This window comes from Semicossyphus pulcher, unplaced genomic scaffold, assembly GCF_022749685.1.
Source record: "Semicossyphus pulcher isolate SPU_LCO1_2020_fin unplaced genomic scaffold, fSemPul1.0.p SCAF_18, whole genome shotgun sequence".
NCBI lineage: Eukaryota > Metazoa > Chordata > Actinopteri > Labriformes > Labridae > Semicossyphus > Semicossyphus pulcher.
In genome coordinates this window covers 3,504,114-3,528,964 of record NW_027211691.1, presented here as the reverse complement: position 1 = coordinate 3,528,964, position 24,851 = coordinate 3,504,114, and the positions used below count along the sequence as shown (strand labels likewise).

General features: G+C 46.3%; 1 protein-coding gene across 2 annotated transcripts in view; it reads right to left on the bottom strand.

Moving 5' to 3' along the window:
• The window catches only part of nrp1a (neuropilin 1a), a 67,424-nt gene that overhangs the window by 28,944 nt on the left and 13,629 nt on the right, over positions 1–24,851 (bottom strand). For both annotated transcript variants that reach the window (XM_069667172.1, XM_069667173.1), the window contains exons 4-7: positions 19,045–19,226; positions 9,073–9,300; positions 6,331–6,486; positions 3,433–3,599 (exon numbers count right to left, since the gene is read on the bottom strand). In XM_069667172.1, the coding sequence (XP_069523273.1) occupies positions 3,433–3,599; positions 6,331–6,486; positions 9,073–9,300; positions 19,045–19,226 (733 nt within the window). The remainder of the gene's footprint in view (positions 1–3,432; positions 3,600–6,330; positions 6,487–9,072; positions 9,301–19,044; positions 19,227–24,851) is intronic.

The window sequence follows — 24,851 nt, the reverse complement described above, 5'->3', positions numbered from 1 at the left end:
CTGGGGAAAGGCATACTGTATAACAACATGCTGAAAATACACTCGCGGCCAAATCCGACGCTAACAGAGAGTAACATAAACATTAGAGCAAAACTAAGTTACATATTCATGGACGCACCCACGATAAAAAGAGTCTGTCGGCGATCACTGATGTCGCTGTAGTAGCTGCAGTAAACAAGTCTAGGCATGTCTCCCTCACTGCCGTGTTTCAAGGGGATGCCTTGAGTCGTGCTGCATTCAAGGGCGCTCAGAAACGTGAGTGATCAGACAGGTTTTGACATATTTTTAAAGATCAATCTCGGGATTTATGATTCGATATTGGGTCATTCAAATGAGAATCGATTTGAATCAGAAAAATCGAAGTAGAATTGGGATTTTAAACCCTGCCTTAGTCAAGATTTGCTTCCTTTTTCTATTTAAAGATGTTTGTGATGCCTGATAACTGCGTATCCTTCATGCAGGAGGAGTTCTCTTAAACTTGTTTCTGTTATTTCACCATCATCTTTGACTCTAGCAGTGGCGTCAGAGTTTTTAAAAGAACATTGGCTACCAGAAGCTATGCTGTGTCGCTGTTGAATTGTACCTTCAGACATGCACAAGTGAGCAGGGATGAGACTGCAGTTATTGAAAATGAATGCTCACTTTAGTCTTAATAGTACAAGTTATATCTCAAGAATCTAAACTGTAATGCAGATGCAGATATTTTTTCACAAATCTTTAGTGTTCAGGTTTTCCTTGTGAAAAACAGTCTATGTTGATAAGGCAGGGATCAGGCTATAAGCTTGGTAGTCTGCAGGGGTACCCTAATTTATTTTTGCTGCAACCTTCTGCAGAGACCCCCGCTATTCATCCTCTTATCCTTCAAAGAAAGCCAAGGCTCACACAGGCAGATAATATGCAGAAAGATCCCTCTACCTTGATGTAGATCTATAGACCTGAATTTCAAGAGGAGGGAGGAGAAGAAGGGAGGAAGAGAGGAGATTTGAAAGGGGCAAGGAGAAATTGAAATGAAGGCCCGTTTTGAAGGATTATTGCCTCTTTCTTTACTCCTTCCTCAAGCCACAAACCCCCTCAAAGGACATCTGTCCATCTCAGTGTACACCAAGGAGCTGATTAATGACCTGGCTAACCCAGCACTCAATGCTGAACCACACCACACCAATCTAATTACCCAGAGAAGAGCACACGGAGTAGCATCTCTTGCCCTCCTCCCTCTGCTTGCCTCAGAACGAGGCAGAATTAAAATGGATGACAAATCTGGATTATGTTCGGTAAAAAAGAAGGAAAGCAGAGCAAAGGAGAAATGCCCAGGAATCAAAAGGCCGCCTGTCATGAATAATAAAACTGTCTGCCTCAAACTGCAGTCGGGGTATGATAATGAAATAAATAATTAATTGATTACTATGCATCTGATGGCGCAGGGAGATGATTTGTACGTGCCGCGAGGGGGCCTGAGCATGTTGCAGCACCACGGACAGGCTTAATGAAAGCGAAATGAAGAATTCTCCACTTTTAAAACCACTTGTGATAATTGGGCTTCTGCTCAGAGTGCTCGGCACAAGTGCATCGCACTCCTCAGAAAACATAAATTATGTGGCAACCACAGACTTGGCTCTTTCACTGTGTTTGAAATTAGAAATGAGAAGAGCACCATTCAAGGTTTTGATCTGATTAGTATTGGGGAAACAGCATGACCATTAGAGCACGTCCAGATTTGACTGCTAAATCAAATCTCCAATATGATCAATACTCGGGCGGGGAGTGGGAACAAATCATTGTGATCGCTTGTAATTTCTGCTGACATAAAGGCATACATATAAAGGGTAGAGTGAAGCCTGATTTATACGTATGTGCCAGAGCTTTAAGGGTTTGTAAGGGGCCTACCTCGCTATGAGTGTTTATACTTGTGCACAGGTGTTGCTCGGCAACAACACCACCAAAATGCTAGATGACTGAGGGGTTACTTTACCACTGTGTTCAGCTTCTCCTAGCTTCTTCATGTACTTTAGAATAACACAACTGAAACTAAGTGGATCATGTTGGTTGGTGATAATAATATATGACAGGAAGCCAACACAATATACCCATAAGCCTTCAGACATTGAGACTGGCAATAACCATTCGAGGTTTAGCTTCATGTTGAAGCTAACAGGCTGCAGCAGCTAGCTACAAACTACAGTGAAGCACAGTGACGTCCTAGTTAAAGAAAAAAGCATACCAAAGGCTTATCTTCCACACAGAAGTATTTATCAGGCTTTACTTATTTCATTGCTAGAGCACATTTGACTGTACTGTACGTGAGACAAATACTTTTACTGTCCATCTTTAAGTGATAAGGGAGGCCATGTGTCCCACGGATCGACTCAGATGCGTGTTGGTTTCTCTACAGGAGAACTTGGACCCTACCACAAAGTCAAGAACACACACATCAGTGCAAAGTATCATGGGAGAATGCGTGCAAACCTGCACACATTCATGCTCAAACGCTGATTAAATTAGTCTAAAGGAGCAACAAAGACCCTCGGGACAATATTTTCATTGCAATAATGAAGAAAAGCTTGCTTTTGGCCCTCCCCGAGCAAATATTTGGCTTTGGGTCAGCTCTGTTATTCATCCCCTGAGGAATATGTGGGGGCCGAACTTTTCAGCAGTGAAGCAAAGACTGAAGAAAAACAGTAGAAAAAGAAAAACAGTCTGGGCATTTACAAGGCCTGGAGGCTTTCGGTTAATAAATCAAACATGCATCTTGTAGTGCCGCTGCGGTGGTGGCACTGGGGGGGTTTGTGAGTGGACTTGGCATACGTGACTTATCCCCATCTGGGAATGGAAGAACTAAATCCTTAATCTTTTCACATAAAGTTCCCCCGGTGGGCGATGATCACTTTGTGAAGATAAGCCGACAGAAAGAAAAATATGACAGAGCCTGTTTGTGTGTTTCAGAGTGTTTGTGTGTGCGCAGCTAGGCAGGATGCCTGGACTAAATCCCAGCATCCCCGGAGGCGGCCACTGTTATCAAGGAAAGGGAAAGTTAACAGGTAAGACAGGAAGATAAAGGGAGAGAAGAGAAACTGACTGATAGGTAGACAGTGACAGAGAGAGTGGACACAGGCAATTTTTGTGAGGCGTGGACTCCAACTCCCCCGGTGGTCCATCAGGGCGACGGACATTCATCATCAAAATTGTTGAGTCTCGTCAAAGTGTGGAGACTCAGCACCACAAGAGACTGAAGGACGAACACAGAACACTCCTACTGTGCTCAAGCAGGCAGGAGTCACTTCTAATACTGCAGACACCCTCAGACTGTGACTCACCTCCAAATACTGCAGGCAGATGGCGACTTGTTCTACACCGCCATGTCTTACTTTGTGATGTTCCCTATCCATCGTCAGCAACTGAAACGACCTTTTAAGGGCATAAGAAGCAATGTAGTACCTGTATCCACTCTTTGTTTGAGTCCTCTGCCGGCGTCCATGCATTTTCGTAGTAGTTGAGTCTGGAGCGCTCTTGGTCCCAGCTTGGGTTGTAGTGGGTCGAGGCCATGATCTGGTCTGATGTTATCTCTCCTGATTCCATTCCCAAAGGGTCGCTACAGTCAAAGTCTAAAGGGAGGAAAAAACATAGATGAGAAGATGTTTAGTTCAGAGCCCTGAAGGCACCGGAAATCAACCAGAATGCGCTCTTTCAGTGTCCCCAGAATCAGAGCTCGTCTCTGGGGAAGGGGACACCATACAACAGGCACTCAGCGCTGCTGGGCGGAAAGTAACTGCACATCAGCGACGCTTCAGTAAATTCCTTCTGTTTCTCTCTCTTCGGCTTTTTAATGGAAGGAGGATGGAAGTGTTCCCATTAAGATATAAAAATGTCTTCATAAAACATTCATTTTGGGCTAAGTTTACACCAGTATTAGGCGTTAAAGTGACTTCCCCTCCAGTTATGTCTTCTACTGACTGGATTCATTTCCCTCACCTCCCTATGGGCAGTTTATCTTCTTTGCACACAGTTACTTTTTTCCACAACTTGGTCTCTCGGGGGAGTTTAGGTGTTTAGTATCTGTATTTGGGGCAATATATCACACTTAATGGCCAAACCACCCATGGTAGGAGGTGGCTTCCCTTGTTTGTGTTGACATGGGGCAGCCGTTTTGAGGCATTCTTGCCTCTGTGGTTAAATACTCAGCTGGGTCAGCTGAGGGTCGGCCTCTCTAACCCCCGGTGGTCAGACATGCTGACACCAGAGTGGACGAGGCCTAAACATCGGTCTTAACGAATGGCATGACCTTTTGGTCGGGGCAGGAGTCATATGACGTCTCCATAACAAAGCAGAAGTATGAGAAGGCACACTTTCACACTCTCTCTTTCAAACATGGTCACTCCTCTCTCAAACATGGTGGCGCCAACTTCAGGCCTCAAAACGCAAGTTAACTAACCAATGGTTGATGTTGCAGTGGCTACATCCACTCCTTTTATACAGTCTGTGGTTAAAAATGTTAAACCATTGGTCACAAGTCCGCTTCTTTAAACTAAAACTGCCAAAAAAGCCATCATGTGCTTGTGTGTACGTGGAGACACAAACACAATCAGAGGGCACAGGATGAGGAGCAGTGTGGAACTGCTATGTGGCTGCAGCCTATGAGCTAACACAGATGGTCCCCCCATCTGCCGCACTGCTAACACACCTCAGTCACTGGGTCAGCGTGTGTTATATGTATGTACTCATGCGTTTGAGTGCGTCAGAGTCTCAGTGTGAGGCTGAGAAAACTGTCTCGCACCTCTCCACTATCATTGGTGGCTCCCTTTCAGATGAATGCCCGTTCTTGTCAAACTTTTGTACTTACTTCATCTAGATTAGGAGATCCTGATCAACAGAAACACAATAAGGCGTTTGTCTGCTGCTATCTGATCATGTGGGTTACCGACCAAAGCGAGGCTGATAGCCCAAGTAGATATGGGATGTGTGAGGAGAGTGATTGGAGAGAATTAGAGCAAGAGAAACAGGGAAAGAACAAAACACAAAGCCTCCTTTCATCACCTTATCACCTCTCATCAGAGCGTACCCTTCCTCTCACCGAAGCGAGAAAATCCAGCGTGTATTATGCATAAGGGGATTATGAATGATTTAAGCGGTACAAGTCTAGAGGAGTGCAGACAAAGTTTGGGGATTATTTTTTCCATCTTGGATTCATCTCAGTTGGTGATGTAAGACTGGGAAACTCATGTAAATGAATGCATTTACTTATCGTGGGTCAGATGTTTCACCATGCCTCTTAATGGGGAATGTGAAAAGTTGATTTGCGTAACCTGATCTTAGATGTGTGATTAAAGCGACTTAAGTAACTCCGAGAAAACAAATGACATCAACAGCAACGGCTGTGCTCATTACTGTTCGTTTCGTGGTGTGTGTTTCTGCGTATCCACTTAGCGTCTGTCTTCCCTTTGGGCAAGACAAAGCCCCTTTTTTTGGAGATGATTAGTGGATTTGCTGACTGTCATCCATCTGCATTGCTGCTCAAAGACTGCGTGCGTTTGGGGTGGTCTAGCCTCTGGACAGATTTATGACTCCTACCAGCGCTCGTCTTCCTTAATGAAATGTTTAGTCAGAGCGTTTTGCAAAATGGGGTCAGAGGGTCGAGCCCTGTGACGACGAGGCTGCATGTAAAAGCCCTGAGGGGTGTGTGTGTGTGTGTGTGTGTGTGTGTGTTTGAGCGTATGTCCTGGGTGGTTACTGGTGGGGAAGCTTCCTTTTGCAGCCCCGGCCCCGCAGTGTGTAAAAAGTCTTGTAAACCACAGGAGGTGGGGCAGAGTTGTGCCCTGTAACACATTCACCAAATGAAGAAGCAGGAGGTGTTTATTTAATAACTCTTAAGCTCTGTTAAATGTGTGGGAATGTGTGATAATAGGACAACATCTGCTTCTTACTTTGAGCAGTTTTCCTCTACTGATTGCTTCATACTACCCGGTTTGGCTCAGCCTGTGAAAACTGTCTTGCCCTTAAAAAATCTGGATTCATGTTCTCCAAAAGTACTTTGGGAGGAATAGCGTTCATTTATCAGGCTCCTCTTCTGTAGAACCTTCAACCACTTTGGTTTCTAACAGCAGACGCCTTCTCTACTTTTGAAATAAGGGTTAAAACTTTCCATTCCAGATCAGCCCCTAGTTCTGCTGCTATAGCCTTAGACTGCTGCTGGACTGGACACTGAGCTGTTGTTGAGGCAGATGGCTATCTACCTATGAGTCAGTGTTTGCTCAAGGTACCTGCCTGTTAGGTGTCATGAGATAACTCTTGTTGCAACTCGACACTACTTAAATAAAAACCGATTGAGTGCCAGCTTACCCTCTGGAACCGTCCTTTCGATGACTGTGAAGTTGGCAGAGAAGCCTTCCTTGGCGATGGCGCTGTCAGTGTTGATTGTCAGAGCCAGGATGCCCGTGTAGGAGATGATCCTGCCTGGGGTGTTTTGCCCACAGTACCTCCCAATGTAGGGACCAACTGTAGGCAACAGAAAGGAGAGAAAAGAGCAAACATTGTCGCTTGGGTTAACTCAATATTTGTTTCTTTGCCACAGCCATGTCACACGTTGGTTTAACTGCCACCTCCCCCTGTGGAGCTGTGAAAACTAGTGTGTCAGTGAGGTATGGCAGCGGCTGCATTTTTTTAACCTGACCCCATAAAAATGGTTGAGAAAAGACTCCCCACATTCTTGCCTGCTTGCCTGTTGGACACAAAAAGAGCAGAGCGGAAGGGGGATCTTTGCTGTGGGAGGGTCACGGTCTCTGTCTATTTGCTGGCCGTAAATTCCTTAGACATCCCGTCTTCTCGTTTTTATTTAATTGAGGTGGACACAGCCGTGGCTGAGTGAGTTTTATGAAGGAGACCAGACAAGTAAAGACTGGGCAGAGAGACAATAAGACAGCTTTGGAGGACAGAGAGTAATAAAAGCATGAGAGGGACATGTTTCACTGAGCAGTGGAGTGAGAGAGCAGGATGGATGGAAAATGGGAGTTGGAGGGAGGAGGGTCATTAGGGGGAGACAGAGAGGTGGAGAAACATTGGTAAAAAAGTCATGGGGTAACAAGGGAGCACAACGACCTTGCCCTAAGTGTGCTATGATCCATGCACAGTTGTGTGTTCCTGTTAGTGTGCAGGGACCGGCAGCTTATCTGTGATTAGTAACGCTGTGATCAGCGCTGAGTGACAGTCCTGCCTCCCTCTGGCCTCCTGTCATCCAGAACATGCCTCTTCCAGCCCAGGCCGACATGAAAGGCAAAGGCCAGACCACAGGGACTTACAGGGCAGGTGTGTGATGGCTCAGATTAATCTTCATAACCCCATGTATGTGCGTGGGAAAATATGTGTGCTTTTAAACCCGCTAAGGCCTTGGCTGTACAAAAAAAGCCCATCTACTGGATTATCTGCATGACTCGCCAGCTCTATGAAATTTTAAAGAACCTCGCTATAAATTCTGCCTCCTGCCCTCCTCTCCATTCCTCTGGGAAGAAAGATGAGGGAATGGAGGTTCATCCTCCACAGGACATGTCCAGCGAGGTGTGCTTTCAGAGGTGTAATTCCCCTAGTGTTTCACAGAGATTTGCATTTGCCCAGACATGTCCCGCCTCTGCACACCTCGCCGACAGCTAGCATGCCTCCAGCCTTCTGTGCTAATGCACTATCGATCCAGCAGGCACCACAGGAACCGCCTGGCAAAAGCCGACACTGTTTTCCTCCCATGGCTTATTTTTATACAAGGCTGTCTGTCACATACAACAACACTTGAGGAGTGTGATGCCATGTCGGTACAGTTTCTGCCCTGAAAAGGCTCACTGTTAGAGAAAGGAGAACAGGAAGTATCTTACTTTTCATTTGTATCATACAAAAGAATCAGCGCTGAGAAGCAGCACAGGAAAAGTTTCTTTTTTACAGACCCCTGAGGTAATTTATGCATTAAAAGGTGATAATAATGTGACATATTCTCAAAGCATTTGCAAGTCTCCTTAATCAACACAAATCTTGAAAATTAAACATGTCCCACCTCAAGGGGAGAACTCACAAATGAGTTATGGAAATATTTTGTTGAATCAAAGATGTTTGGAGGGGAGCTCAGAATAAGAACAACTTTGAGCAAACTCACTGGAAAAGGCGCAGTGATTTACACTTCAACCTTATCGTTAAATGCTAGAATACTGATGGGCTCCAGGTTGATACTACTAAGTAACATTCTTTCAATTTTCAGCCACTGATGGGTGAGAAAAGCTTTCATCTTGTCTGCACCCGTGTTGGAATAGCCAGGAGAAAAACTCAAAACTTCAAGAGGTGATTTTGTTCACGGAGTTCAAAGCCTCATCTTGGGCCGTGGAAGCTTCGCTTTGAACGCGGCTCGCCCTCGTGGGCTCTGTTTCTCACCTGCTGATTTTTTAAAACAGATTTGCGAATGCTTTTTTATTTTGTGCATGAATCTCTGCAAGAGCAGCAACCTTTGCTTAGCCCGGGGACGAGGTGATGTTGGCTCTTATCAGGCCCGAGCTGATTCAGTGCAAATTTAAGCACTTTTTTCGCTTCAGAGGGAAACTTTCAAAGCACCGTCCTTTAACAATAATTTCCTTGTGTTTTCTATGCATCATGGCGCATAGACTAGACCTCAAATTCCCCAGTGTATAGACGCTAACAAATCATCGGGCACAATGCAGCCTGTGACAGAAAACGGAAGGGCGGGCGGCCCTTGTGATCAGGAAGTGTGTAGCATTCAGTGATGACAGAGAATTATGCTCATGACGACTCTTGGACCCCCGCCAAGTCTGGTTAAAGCAGTTAGCCCACTGGCCCGGATAATGCCATCATATTGTCTCAAACTGTTCATTTCCTCTGACAAAAGTAGAAGAGTAGTGAGGCTGAAACTCATCTCTTCCTGCATTCCCCTTTTCCTGCAGAGAGCAGATTTCTGAGCAGGGGAAAACGTCCGAACATGCACATCCTTCTACTACATATTTTCATTCGTAATGGAATGATTGTTTCCCTTCTTTAAAACGTAACACAGTGTCTCTTTAAATACAGCTATCATCATTCGCACTGCTTGCTCACCTCCCGGAAAGCCATCCCAGATTTCCAGCCTGTCATAGCGGCAGAAAACACCAGCAGGGGGAGTCTGGTCAGGCTCCAGCTCGAAGCTCTCGAACTCCAAAATGATCTCGGACATCTTGGGGGCAAAGATCATGAAAGTGCAGTCCAGGTTGTTGGGGTATTTCTCCGGGAAACCTGGCGACTTTATGACACCGCTGTTGGAGGTGAAGTTCCTGGAGCATTCGGGACCTGCGGGAAGAAAGGAGGAAGGAAACGAGAAGATGAGACGAGGCAGGGACAAAGGAAGGGGTGGGGACGGGTCTTTTGAATGACTGTTGGTTAAGTGATCTGTTTCAGGAGGCTTTGTGTGGTGGGTGCTGTGGAGCTATGCCTCGCAGCTGGTCTATTGAGTGGAGGACAGTTTACGGCCCATCGAGGAGAGACCACCTTGATAGCACCTCTATTCACCATCGCTACATCTGGGTTTCTTTTCCTTTATGGTCACAAACTCATTCATCATTGTATTTGTGTTAAATCTATAACTCCTAGAACATCTGGACTGTGAGTGTACACTTTACTGAAAGGTTTCAATCACCAGAATCAAGGAACGATGAATAAACAGCCGGATTTACTCCCTCTCTCATCAAGACATGTCTGTGAAACATACGACAGCTCAGGCAAAATTACAGCGTCAGTGACGGAAGGTGAGGGCAGTGACTCCGCATACATCAACACACGTACACTCACACTTAAACACACTGTTTTACACGAGGGAGAGTCAAAATATTTATTCACAGCTCCCCGGAGAGCTGGCTTTCAGCTAATGAGGAGCTGTAACACATTTCCCATGTTAGCCACTTCTCAGAGTATCAGGAGATAACGATTTCAGAATGAGTGACATGTGATAACAAATGATGCAAACAGCTGCGGGAAATTCACATTAAGACATGTTGCATGCTCAAGCACTGGGCCAGATGTAACCAAGCCTGGCTTCCCCTATATGCACCATCAGGGAAAAGAGGACTGCTGCCATCAAATGCAATTATTTGGAGCCATTAGTGGCAGAAATGTGCCCAGGATAATGTCATTTTCATGGTAGTCTGACAGCCAGCGTGATGGGCGCAGATGGAGACGATCGAAACCAAAATTGCAGGGAGTTGCACGAGATAGTGCCTCCGTTCTGCAGTCATTGTAGCTTAAATGAATGTGGCAAACTGTTACTCAAGCGTCTTGCTGGGCTCGTAATTCAAGACCATCAGCCCCTCTTCAGCCCGTCCACAGGTGGAGCGAGCGAAGGGAGGGAGAGCCATGTTGATTTTCCAAGTTGAAAGCCATGGCGAGTGGCGTTTTGACTCTAAAGAGAGCTGACATTTAGTGCAGCAGCTAAAGTGTGGCTTTCGAGAACAGTGGGCACCATTAATTTCACAGCTTCCCCTCCTATTTACCCCCGGAAAATTGAGAGATTTTGACAAGAGAGAGCGAGTGTTCCCCAGGATGACAGGGTTGCTGGATGCTGCAGTTCTGCACTTTACCTCGCCATCTTTGGGAGAAATGTCAGACAGTTTGGCTTCGAAAAACAGATGCAAGCCACTTCTTTCGGAGAAAGGCGCCTGCAGTCGCTGAGTGCTCTAGACAGCCGCAGGATCCAAAGTGCAATTTAGGTCAGTGTGTTGCATTTCCTGTAGATATTGGCTCAAGGCACCACTCTCCGTCCATTTCATCAGCCTCCACCATGACCCTTATCTCAGCTCAGCAGTTGACCAGAACAGATTTGGTGATTGGAAATGGTTCACTCTGAAAACCTGTCTTAATCCAGGCACTAGACTGGCACAGAAACAAGTATAGTGCCTGGACTGGTGCACATTTTATATAATGTTTCGTCAGTTTGGAGCTTAATCCTACAATGGGATGACTGTTTATTCTGCAGATGCATTTGTGAGATGTTGGGTAGGCTTTAAAAAGTGTAGTAGTACTAACCCTAGCCCTAACTAGGATGACCAAACCCTCCAACCCACTTATACATACATACCTTACATAAAATCAGAAGTTACAAGGATAGGATTGATATTAAAGCTCTTTTACGATCTACATTTAACAATGCTCCTCTAATGGTGTCACCATTTCGTCTTCCTGTCCGTGTTTTCTTTCTGAATGATCATGACTGAGGCTGAGCCAAGTTCCCTCTCGTCAGCACCTGTGTTCCTGACTGTGTTTAATTCCCCCCCTAAGAAAAGGACAGCGCAAAGACATGACAACAAAAACAGAGCAGCAAGAGAAGACAGAGCGCTCTGGTCAGTCCCGCCGCTGAGATAATCATCCAACAGATCTCTTTTATCTCGTGCCTTCACATGGGAGGCCGTCTGTCCCCAGCTCCCCTCGCTACGCCCAGGATGCTTTGTGCTGATGTCTGTGCAAGAGGCATTCAGCGACAGCCATCACGCTTTTTTGCGACCGCGTCCATACGTAGAGTGTGTGTGCATGCATTTGTGTTGACAAGGAGCTCACAAGGAGACAAATACATGCCGTTGTCAGCCAAATGCTAACTCGCTCTGTCTCGCCCTTGTTCTGTCTTTCCTGGTGGATTTATCGCCTCAATGGGGAAGGGGTTTTGTAAATATGAAAGGTTTGACTCCGGTAAGGCTGATGGAAAACACAAACAAAGATTGTTCCATTTCATCCGTGATAAAACAGCTTGTTTGCCCACAGTGCACCCGGTAGTCCAACCACTGCTTTAAAACAAACAGCCGAATTTACGGCAGGATGTTTGAGGAGAGAAAGAGAAGTAACCTTGAACGCACGAACATTTACCGACAACCTCCAACCAGTCGCTCAAACATTTACTGCTGGCAGTAATGGATTCCTTTAACTCTTGTTTATATTGAGCCCCTCTCCTCTGGAGGGGGGAGTAAACAAACGTCACTCCGACTCGCTCGCTGAGTGATTAGAGTTTGTTTAACGGGACATGTTGTAGCAGACAAAATGATATTTAATGGAGATCTGATTTCAACTTTGTGAGTGTAAGCAATCGATAATAATAAGTGTTAAATAAATATAGTTTCAACTGTTACTCTCCCTGATGACTTGTCCTCTGCGCCTCTATTAAGCTGCTGCTCTAAGTGCTGAGAGCAGACCAGAGGCCGGGCGTTAATCATTACAACAACATCGCGCCACGGAGCAGGCGTTAGACGTGTCAGCCGCTTGGTATTTTCATTTTTAAATCTGTCTCGCTCTCTCTTTTCAGATCTCTCTCGCTCCTTTTTCCATCCATACATCCCTCTCTCTCTCTCTCTCTCCTCAGTCAGGGTCATTAGTGGCCGGAGCCATAGGGGTTGAAGGTGTTGTTCTTGGACTGCTAAGTAAATCACCACTGTTTATGTTCCATGCCGCTCTCTGGCTGATCATTAGCCCAGTTCACAGCCCTCCACCGCACATTACTGCCCCCAGCCCCTGTCACACCTCCCCTCCCCTCCCCTTCACCGTATGCCACACTCACAGAAGGGTTAATCGTCGGTGGAGAATTAACTCTTTCAACACTAAATCAAACATTAACCTGAAGCCTGCGGAGCGTCAGGCACTGAAACAGATGGAAAGGCAGGTTCACCTATAAACACACACACACACCCTCAGGCACTCCTGACATAGCATTTACTGTGCCTGTGATGTCCCCTCCCTCCATCCAATGAGGGATGACACACTGCTGGTGGGTTGGTTGGGCGGGGGTGGGGTGGGGTTACAGTCTCTCTCTTGCTCCCTTTTAACAGATTTGTTGTCTTAGGTTTCCACGAAGGCCGTGTGTGTGTGATGACAGTATGTCTCCGTGCCAGATGTGACCTATGCCATCAGGGCGGGCCGTCCGTGAAAGCAGAACGTGCCCCCTATTAGGCCTCACCCAACACGCACACACACACACACACACACACACACACGCACACAACTTTACAGTGTTTTCTCAGGTGTGTGATTAGAGTAAAAGCGCCCACATCGCAGCGACATGATAAATGGAGCTTTTGCTTACAAAATGACACCATAGGCCTCGATCCCATAGACTTAGTCGACGTTCACGTTAAAGAAGACATTTGCCCTGGAAAAAGCCCCTGTCAGTCACAGCTGGTGTTCTCTGTAATCAATAGAAGCAAAAATATTTGAAACTGGCGCCATAGCTGTGGAGAAAGTTGTACAAACAGCTTGTGGTTTCGCCCATTCTACATTCCTACAACACCCAGCGTGCATTGCGGCCCTCCCTCTGAAAGGAACGGCCCAGCGAGAGATGCTGGAGTGAATACTACCGTTTTTAAGTCAAGGACATCAATCGCTGCAGGCAATGGGTCAGAGCGGCACAGAATCCAAAATACGGGGGGAATATACCGGTGGATCGTCTGAAACATCTTCAGGTCTGCAGTCTACATTTCAAACCTGATGATTTTGAACGAGGCACGGCGTCGGAGGCGGCCGTCCTAGATTGAAGAAGTGTAGTTTAGCGAGCTGCCTGGCAGGTTTTCCAGGGCCCATTGGAGAAGCGGATAGCGTCCTCCAAAGGCAAAGAGCGAAATTGCATTTTTTTCCCTACCACATTGGCATTAGCTCCTCATAAAAGTATGATAGGACTGAGGTTGAAAACCGGCGAACTGGTCCTTTAATGTTTTTAAACAGCTGTTATCACACCTAGCGTCCACAGCAGTTTGGTGAGCTCCTCAAGACTTTGGACTCTGAGACTTTGGAAGTGTCCAACCAAAAAGGAGACTTATGGAAATGATGATCAAGACATCCACAATCGCTTGACGATCTGGTCTTATCAATCATAACGTGTCCCCCCCTGCTTTGTCACGACCCTATCACGTTACCTTTTTTTGGGGAAACAATAAAACGACAGCAGCGGTTATTACTGCATGAATAACTAATTAAAGGCACTGCTTACTCTGTTGTCTTCGCTAGCTGCTGATGTGCAGGTAAGCTCCCTACTTTATTATGCTACTACTGTCTACACACACAGGAGGAAAGCCATTAATCAACAGATAGTGTCCAGAGTCTCTTATCAGTCTTACAGGAAGCACTGCTCTTGTGGCTGCAGAAACCAGTGCCTGTTTTTTGTGCTGTGTGTCTTGTTGTTGATCATTATAAAATGCCAATTAATACTGACTAGCTGTGGTTGAGGCTTGGTCTTTTGCTGAGTAACTGTGAAGAGGCGGAGATGAGCTTGTGTGTGCATGGAAGTAGGCAGAGGGGGGGAGGGTAGCAGGGAGGCACCAGTGGCACTATCTCTGCCTCCTCGCCTACTTCAATGCATCCTCTGACAGCATTGATGTGGCTCTAAGCAAACTTCAGAGCTGTTAAAAGAAAACACATGTCGTGCATGTGCATCTACTTAAGAGGACAGATCTTTCCAGGAACTCTTGAGCAGATAAATACAGCGTTCAGTGAGGATTCGGTTCGAGGTTAACCCCACCTCATTTCATCTTGCTCGACTCTTTAGGGCTGACATAAGAGGTTTCCGCTCATACTGGTGGTTGTTTACAAACACAGTACATAAGAGGTGGATGTAGCCACCATGATGTCACCCATTTGTTTGTGGACAACCGTTTTGAAGCCTTGTACTTTCTGTCGCCATCTTGGTTTTTCTGGAGACAGCAGGGACCATATTTGGACTAGAAGGTGGATGCATTTCTTTGCCTTTGAGCTGATTGACAGGTTGCCGAGGTGAATTACTCTAAACGGGGCCATAATTTACTTAATGAACATCATGCTGTATTGAGAAGCTCTTGAAACTAGAGATTGAGGCCATCAGTTCTTTAGGAAAATGATCCCCGAGGTAAACCAAGTAAGGTTATGTCTCATCTGCTTTAATATAGTCGGCCATCTTTTGCAACAAGCGGAATTGGCCCCTGCCAGCCACGAGGCAGAATGCAGGTTGAAGGCACTTCCCCATCTATAGTTATTCATCAAGTCAAGGCCATAGATTGCCCGACTTCTTTATTCACAGTTTTATAAGTGCCTGCCAGCTGAAGGCCTCCGTAGAAACAAACACAAACACAACCGGCTTCCTAATCTGCTCCCTTCAGCTCAAATTTTCCTCACTCCCCTGACTTATCCCTCTCGTCTGTCTCCTTCTCCCCCACCATCTCGCTCTTCCTCGTCTCCTGCCAGACTTCAGCCGGCGGAGCGAGGCTGCCAATTTGCAGGCTATAAAATAAATAGCCCATGCTAATTAAGATGCTTGGTTGGGACTGAGGCGAGGAGAGGAGAGGGGCAGAGACTGATGTGGAAGCGGCCATAGTGAGCCGCAAAACAACCTGTTCTCTTCCAATTAGACACTTCGCAGGCGACCGTCGATGAAAGCCAGAGCTGCAAATGCCAGCTTGTTGACGTACGCGTGTGAAAGTGTATTTACATAGTTTACGGCTTAAGTGGGTAAACCTGCACATGTAAACATACTTGTATAAGTTGGAATATGATCCCTTAGGGGAGTGCATGTGTTTGCTTTGTGGGTATATTTATCTTCCACGTGACCTTTGCTTGTGTTTAACCCCAGATGAAAGGCAGCACCAATCCCAGGGGTTGACTTCCTGTGATCTGCAGGCCTCTCATCACACTGATAAACAGCCTGCATTCTTTGCATTTCCCCTCATTGGCATGCACAAGCGTGAGCCTCCCATTCCTCCATGCGTTATCAGAGCATCTGTGTATCATCATTAGCGTTACATGTGTTAGCCAACACATTGTTTTCCCAGCTAATACCCTGCTTGTTGATAAGCTGTACTAATCAGCTAGCTTGGATTCCTCGTTTCTGTTTGGTTCGCTCTCTCTCGCTCTAACAAACAGGGATGTTAATTGATCTCAGAACCCGGCTCTTGGCGGCAAACGGTGCAGCATAGTCAAAACACCGAGTGAATTCAAAGCAGAACGAGGGCCTGGATCCACTGAGGAAGCAGCGGCACACCCATGGTGCTCTTGTCCACAGGGGGACAGCCCTCGGTGCAAAACATCCAGATGAAAAAGTCCTGTCCTGAAGCATCACTTCTGATTCTGACTTCTGATAAAAACGCACATCCCTAATCTGTTTTTCACACCAACATCTGGATTTCTTGCAAGACTCATACTTGTATCTCATCGCCCGACAAGTGTGCTCAGCAGTTTCCTCCCCTATCGCCAAAGCATCCCCAACACGCCTCATTTATTATAAGTCCTGGCTAATAAATGAGACGGCGGAATACCAAGCTAATCATGGGAAGAATGTAGCTGATTCAACATGCTTATTAAAAGGAATGAGGCGGCAGTGTGAGCGGATGAGTTTGTCGGGGTGGAGCGTCGCTTTGATCTCGTAAATGGACCCACACTCCACCAGCTGCCCTGCTGTGATGGCAACACGCACCGCCCCATTCACACAAACACAAGCACAAACACAGCATCCCAGATTAAAAGGAAGGAGGGACCTTGCAGGGCCATTCATCATGTCTCCGAGGGTCACGGGAGGCCTTCCCATAGACTGCTGCTGAGGTTAATTAATGAAAGTGGAGTCCGTAGCACCTGTCTGCCTACGAGTCACTCTCCAGATATGTGCTGTCCTCCTCCTCCTTCCTGCAGTCTAAACAAAGAGCGGCCGCCAACGACAGGAAATTCTCTTTATGTTATGCTGTGTTCTGATAAGATAGACATCCCGTGAGGATATTTGGGGTTTCTCATGCCTGACTCCTGGTTAAAATTACTCACAGGTTTTATTTTTAGCTGTAACATCGGGAAGGAAACTCGGAGGTGAAAGCGTTTTCTGACCCTGATCTCAGGTCAGTGGCTTGAATTCTCCACAGCAGGCTCGTCAGTGGTTATAGTGGCAGGTTTATACGCTTGCTGTGGACTGCCATCTGACAGTAAACAATGTTTGTTGATTCATTGCTTAGCAAATTATGCCCTTGCTTATTGTACAGTGATTCACAGCACATAAAAACAGCTATGATTATGGAACATATGGGACCATGATTCATTGCTTTGAATGGAGCATATTGCCTGCCATATTGCGATTGCATAATTTGACGCTCTGCTGCTTTGACTGAATCACAAACAAAGCATGAAATTAGACGGAGAGCTTCTTTTTTTGGTTATCAGAAATAATCCCGACGCTTTCATCTAATCATAGTGTGTATGTCTGTTTCATGTTTAGACTAATCTGATAACACTGTGACATGAGCTGATCGCTACCTTCAGAGGTCAGGGACATCTTTTAAATCAACTACTCCTTCTTTTGGATATAAGTGCAGTTAAAGTTGATCGAAGCAGGTGCTGTTCAGAAGTATTCGGCCCTCCACATCATGGGGAGGGTCGGCTCTAATGATAACGACTTCTGTGGAGCTGACATGACAATCGGCTCCGACTCGGCTCTGCACAGAATCATGGAGGTGGTGGACGCTATTATGACTATTGCACAGAGGTGAGGGGGCGATGCTGTAGATTAGCTATATTTGTCTATTTTTTATCTGTTATGTTTGATTGGGCTGTGAGCATCAGTACACCGTTAGTGGATAATAAAAGCTAGACGAGGCATGAGTCAATTTTAAAGTGATAATCTCTTTAAAAACAATTTTTCTATGCCTTTATTTTGAAGAGAGGACAGTGGACAGAGCCGGAAACAGGGGAAGAGAGAGTGGGGATGAAGTGAGCCAAAGACGGGAGTTGAACCTGGGACCGCCCCACTGAGGACTATGGCCTCTGTATATGGTCACCGATTTAACCGCTAAGCCAAACCAGCGCCCTGAAGTCATAATCTCGAAGATTTTTTATTTAAATAAATGTCTGTTAAGTCTCTGTCTATCGCCGAATGAGGTAACACAATGGTGATTGAGCCGATGGCCCACTGATGAAAGCCTTTGCATTCGCAGTATTACAGACTGGGAGTGACTTTCGCGGAACAAATCACAAGCGGCGCCCAGTTAGTGACACGTTTTCAGCCAGCAGTGGTTGGTCTGCCAGAGAGGGTAGGCGGAGCTAAGTGGCTGCTTTTCCGCTCTCTGCAAGTGTTGCGAGTAAACAGTAATCTACTATGGCTGAACAAACAAAGAAAAGATGGATGACTACAGATACAACTTCAACTTGAAGTGAAAATTCAAAGAAAAAGAAACAAACTCGACGCTCAGATGAAGCAAACAGTCTGAAAAGGAAAGCGACCGTCAGCCAGGAAAATCAAGAGTTACAACCGGAGCCAACCGTGGACGTCACACATGCAGCACTGTCTGGATATCGGGGAAGTGTGCTCCCGTAATTACCGTGTATCGCCATAGGTGCCGCCAAAGAGAACAAACTGAGATCTTTGAGATTACAACTTTAAGGACCTTCACAAAGACCGTCACAAGTGTCACCACTGCATTTCATGTTCACTTTGAGGGAATTCTGCTAATTTATTTCTGCACAAAACCAGACAAGGCCGTTGTTAACAGTGTTTTCTAAAATGACAGAAGAACCAGAGAGAGATAATCTAATTCAAAATAATTGTCTATTCTTAAGCTTTTAAACAGGAGTTGGGAGGAAAATAACCTCAAGTGCCACTCGGTCGCTGCTTTGTAGCTCTCTGTCGTCAGACTCTGAGCTGTTGTTGTGGAATTTGGATGTTTTTTCCGCTTCTGAGGACGTTTTTGTGATACGATCAAAAGCTCTGGAACAGCCACTTAATGGACCTTGTGGTGAGGGTTGCCAGCCACTTTAATCTCCTCAATATCTAAGCTTTTGTCTGTTTGAAACAAGTAGCTAACAGGTTAATGAGAAATGTGGTCTTAAACCTTAGAAACACAGCATTAGCAAGAGCAATACCCCTGAGAGCACCAGTTGTGTCTGCAGGGTTTTCAGATTAGAATAATAACTAGGTGACACACTTAATTTGATAAAAATAAACTGAAGATGAACAATTATGTCAGATGAATACAGATGTGGCTGCAGGTCTATATTTATATTACTGGTTTATGTGACACGTCAGGTAGGGATGAAGTGAAGCTCCAGCTGCGTTAGGCCACCCACCTGTCTTGAAGATCTCGTATCGGATGGAGAAACCTGCGCCGTGCGTCTCGTAGTCAGACACGAACTTGATGAAGAGCTGGTTTCCTGAAGAGACGACCGGGGAGGGAGCGATCTTCCCGCAGTATTTACCCACAAGCTGACCGCTCTCGTCCACACCGTCTCGCACCTCCACGTAGTCATACCTGAGACGAGAAAGAGCAGCATTGTTAGTCAAAGTTTTTATCCCCGCAGGTTTAGTTTTACTTCTTTTCTCGCTCGGATCCTGCCGAGGAAAATTGGATTTGTTGGAAATTAGGCTCATGTTGTGCATGAACACACACGCACAGATAAACACACATACATTCATACTCAGAGGAGCACATGAACACAGAGCAACACAGCATATTGTGCAGGTAATGTAGTGGAAATGAAACACTGTGTTCTAATGAGGTCTCAGGTTAAAACTCAGGGAACAGGTGGGCTTTCATTATATCGACCTGGCACACACACAAACACGCACACACAGGCTTGCTGCAGAGGTTTTGTGCTCCGAGCTGCACGGAGGTCGGTTTACGTAACTGTTTCAACCACTGAACTTCAGCCCAACACTTGTCTATCTGCTGTTTAACCGCAGCACAACACTGACAGTGTGTGTGGGCCTGTTGTATAAGACAAAATGGGAATTGAAAGCGATAATATCTCGCCCTTTGGCTTAGGCCTGTGTATAGAGAGAGCAGGTGTTAAAGCTGTTAAACACACACACACACACACTCCAACATCACATTGAAATGGAATTTCAGACCCACGGCTACAGAACGGAGCAGCCGCCTAATTGAGTCAGTGAAGAGTTTAGGGGCAGAGGAGGAAAACAGCTTTGAAATAGGACTGGGAACAGGAGCCGTGACGCACACACACACACACACACACACACACACACACACGGATGGAATCTGGCATGAGAAACTTAAGCTGGTGAAGGAGAAATTAGAGTGACTGGCCAATGAGGGTGGTCCAAACAGCCTAAGTGTGTGCGTGTGTTCAGGCAGTTTTTATATGAAATGATTTGATTTGTGGTTTCTACTTCAGTGCCTGTGTGTGTGTAAGTTTGCATGATGCATCAGATGACTTTTCCGTGCTGTGTTCTGACTCTGAGTGACGGGGCCGAGCTTCGGTCCAAACGCTGATTTCAGTTCAGGTTTCCACAGTTTCCTAATTGCCCATAACGCCTCGTTCACGCCAAGTTTTCAGATCTGCGAGGCCACTTAGCGAACATATTCCTGCCCAAAACCCAGATGACCTGCAGCGATGGTCCTCCATCTCCATCTGAGCCCGCGCAGTAAATACAGAAATGAATTGTGCTGAATGAAAGTGTAATTTGCCGCAGGTGTGTGGGCACATTCAGCCACACTCACACGCTCTTTCTGTATCCACAGAAGGTATGTGCCTTCTGGGCAAAGGGGCCTGTTTTCATAGTTTTACTTGATTCCCAAATTACTGTCAAAACATCACGTCTCCTTAGCGATTCAGAATTCACTTAATGTGCCGGCTTTCACACAAAAAGGCGATTTACACTTTGAATGATGGCTCAGGGTGGGCTCAGTCCCTCAGGTGGGGCCTGACTTGTTTCCACACGCACTCTTTGCCACCTTTTTCTTCAAAAAACGGTTTCCTTTCCTCGCCTCAAATGTATTTGTAAAAACAGAAATTGAGTTACCAGAAGTGATATGCGGTGAGGTGGGAGGGGTGCCTGCTGGGTTTTTTATATGCACAGTATTACAGCGAGTAGCCGGAGAGAGCCAGCGAGAGAGAAGGACGGAGAAATGTAGAGCTGGTGCTCCTTGAAATTGGGTCCCCGGAGGAGGTGCGGCAGATGGATGACTTCACTTGTCTTTCTGCTTGGATAGAGTGATCTGAGGTGATATGGAGCTGTCAGCGTGCATCAAGTGCCTTCTCTTCATCTCTCCTTTAAACTTTTAGTTCTTTGGTAAAAGGTTTGGTACACGGACAGAAAGCTGCAGTCCAAAAAATACTAGATCAGAAGTCTCATCAAAAACAGGCTGAAACTCTGGTTTCGTCCACTTTTGCTCTCGTCTATTTTGAAGTCCTCGAGCTGTTTGGCTTCTCTTCATTTCTCTGTGATTCCAGAGCAGGTCTTCTTCCCCTCTCCTGACACAACAACCACTTTGTTTCAGTTACTTTCTCAGCTGCAGCAGAGTAAAAATACTCGCTTCACATGTTGGCTGCGATGTTTACCTCCGGCTACACGACCCTGGAGTCACGCATTATTTAGTTTGTCTCTGAAGTCCCGTGAAGGAGTTATTTTTTCCTCCGCAATGAAATCATCGTCTCGTTTAGTCACGAGAATAAATATTTATGGCTCCTAACCAAAGCTACACAACTCATCCTTGCTAATAAAAAGAAGGCATGAGAACTGTTAAAGCATTTTCCCACTGTAAAACTTAACAATTTAGTTTAAGTCCTCTCCTCAACTCTCCTCTCCTCTCCTCTCCTCTCCTCTCCTCTCCTCTCCTCTCCTCTCCTCTCCTGTCCTCTCCTCTCCTCTCCTCTCCTCACCTCCTTTCGCTCACAACAGAAAGCATCAATCTTTCTGTGGCCCTGCTCTGTTCTATCAGCCGACTTATAATTCACCTCAGAGCCTCTGTCTCTGCAGCTACAACTCCCCCCACCACCACCGACCCATCCCACCCCGCCACAGCCAAAAGCTGAGCATTGCCAGACGCTTAAAAAATTGATGCTGAGATGCATCACTGAGATGAAGAAGGAGAAGGGAGCGGGCTGCAGTACAGCTGAAGGAGCTGAGCGTGTGTCTGGCTGTGTTATTTCGTGTACATGAAGAATATGTGTGCATTAGTAAAGCTTGTTTTTATGTGCGGCATAAACCGATGACAGTCAGCCAATGTTTCTTATTTTGCCTGTCCTCACATACTCTTTATTCTTCCTCCAAACAAGAGAAATAATCTTATTTTTGTTTCCATTTCGACTCCTCACACCTCCGGAAAAGCTGTTTATTGCGTTTTTACTCCGGCGCACCATCAGCTCGGATGGCCCTCGTAAAAGGCGGCGCAGCGGGAGAGAGGATGCAGATGGAATGGAGAAAACGCCCTGGGGGTCCTCTCACTGCGCTCTCTGCGCGAGGAACAGAAAGAAAAGAAAGAGACCTCCTCCTTTAAAGTGTCTCTATTTGTGCCTAAATGGCTGGTGTGTGAGCCTGAGCTCCAGCAGTTCTGCACCGGTGGGTCCACACTGTGCTCCGCTCTGCTAACACGTATCCATCCAGTCCCTTATCATCTGGAAGACATTATGGGGAACGCTTGGCCGGGCGGTTTGATGCATCCAAAAGGATCTCCTGTTGCCAGCAGAGTTAAATGTAGCTGTAATCGATTACTTGAAACACCTGTAGGGACTCCATTCTAAGCCTCCATCGGGGAGACGAACATGGCCTACTTTAAGACCCTACAGTTTTGGGGTTTGCCTCTCATCTACGTCCTCCCAACCTGCCAAGTTCAACTTCGATCCCTCCTCTCAGTGATTTTTCTTTATGTCGTATCACTGCTGTTGTTGTACTTTTCATTCCTCGTGACAACACAATCCAGTTGAGCCATGCACCTATTTATCCGTCTCGTCGGCTCTGGGTGTGGGTGGGCTTGAGAGCACGCCACAACACACACACACACACACACACACACAGACGATTACACACATGCACACAGCGAGCTGCCTACCACAGTGCTAATAGTGAAAACGGTTTGCCAATCCAGTGGGGAAATTAAAGGGAAAAAAGAGAGGGGGCGAGGGGGGTGAATGTAATTCTCAACGACCTTCGCTTCACCGACTCAAATGTATTAGCCTGCCTCCTTTCTTCAGGCACAGAGAGAAAGCAATCCGCTAGTGTCAAACAGGAACATTAGCCCGCCTTGCAAAGCCAAAGAGAAGGCGACAAACCAGCGGCCTAACAATATAACACTTATATTGCCTGAAGCTTTCCCATGGAAATAATCTGTCCTCCCTCTATAAATGTCTGCTTGATATGCTTCTACAAAAGCAATACAATGCGAGGCAACAGAATAACGCTATGACAGACTGTATAAGCCTCCTACTATTGGTTAGACTTCTTAATCAGACCATTTATAAGCTGTGGAAACCCCCCAGAACAAAAGCGCTTTCTCTGCTATTACTCCCTTTAGTTCAGCTGTGGAAGGAGCAAAATGCCCGGCTCTTTCTCTGACTGTCACAGCAGAGCCTGCTATTTCATGAAAACATGTCACCTACAACATGTCAAAACATCTCTGGTAACACAAGAGGAAAAGCCTAAACAACATACACGGGACAAGCTCAGCGGACTCAGTTGTCAGCTGTCAGAAAGCTCAGGTCTGCAGGCCTTACGTGTTTAAGAGTCTCGGTTAACAAACTGTCACTTGGGGCTCCGGAAAAACATCATTAACATTTGTACAAGAGGGCACAAGACAAGCTGATCTCTGCCTTACTTTTTTCCAAGCCTGGAGGGGACATACCTCGCTGAAATAAAATTCTGTCTTTCTCTGCCTTCCCTCCCGTCCTGCCTCCCTCATGTGACATTCATTAACCCACACTAGAATAACAGGTTCCCTCTTTCTTAGGGCCCAGTCCAGCTGTAATGAGCCTCTCGTCGGCGTGCCTGGACACATGAAAAGAAAAAAGCAGCAGTAAACTTGTTCTACATCTTAATGTCCTCAGCTAAAGACATTACGCCCAACAGATTCCCACTGAAGGTCAAGATCTCATTGTTAGAACAGAAGCTTGACCACGAAGCATGAAGGCTTTTTTTAGCCATCGCCCTCCCCGCTGATGTGTCTCCACTTCTGAATCTGCAGAAAATTATTGGAGGAGTTGAAGGCCTCAGAACGCGGGAACCCACCCAGCGGGAAAAACCACCAACCAATCAGAGCTGATGGGTTCAGAAGTGGTTACTTGTCAGAGAAGGGGAGAAGGGCATGATTGCTTTGCTCGCCACCACGCTGCCACATGGATGGATGGAGGGGATGTAAAAAAAGATGGATGAAAAGATGGATATTCCCCCGCCCAGCGGCTCAGCTGCAGCCGTCCGAGTGGCCTCTTTGGGTGTCACCCCCACACGGTTCCCCTCAGCTCGCTCGTATTTTTAGATCTGTGGCTGTTTGTGATTTTGCGGCGGCCTTGGCCACACGTTTGTAAAGCATATTCGCTTTCCTGAGCAGCAATTATCATTAGCATTGATGGATTTAGCGTGCCTCTATCCATTAGCTTTCCTAATTACACTGTCGAGAGATCTGCTGTCGCCAACAATCAAATTAATGAATTTGGCTATTTAGGCTCAATTATTGCATCCCCCCCTCCCGCTGCAACAAGCACAATAATCCTTTATTTGGAAATATGAGCACAGACTGACAGGGGGAGAATTCTGCCCCGAGGGGGGATCTCTGCTGCTCAGCACAGAGGAGGCCCACACTGTGCTGGAGGGGGGGGAGTAAAACAAGCAGGGGAAATAAAACTGACCACAATAGTTGCAACTGTTAGCGAGCCGTCTGAAACCCCCCCCTGCTCTCACCTCACATGAGGCCTGCTGCACTTTGAACCCTGCCCATGCTCAAGTATGTTTAACTGACTAGTTTCGTGCTCCCCCGGGAGACTGTGACGAGCCCGCAGGGCCGAGCGGAGCCGTGCATACATCACACATCCTGTTTGGAACCGTTTGACCTTCTTTGCTCATTAAAATTGCAAAGCGTGAAAAAAGGGCAACAAAAACATGATTATAGAGATTTGAATTTACGTCAGTCGTAACCAAAAAAAGC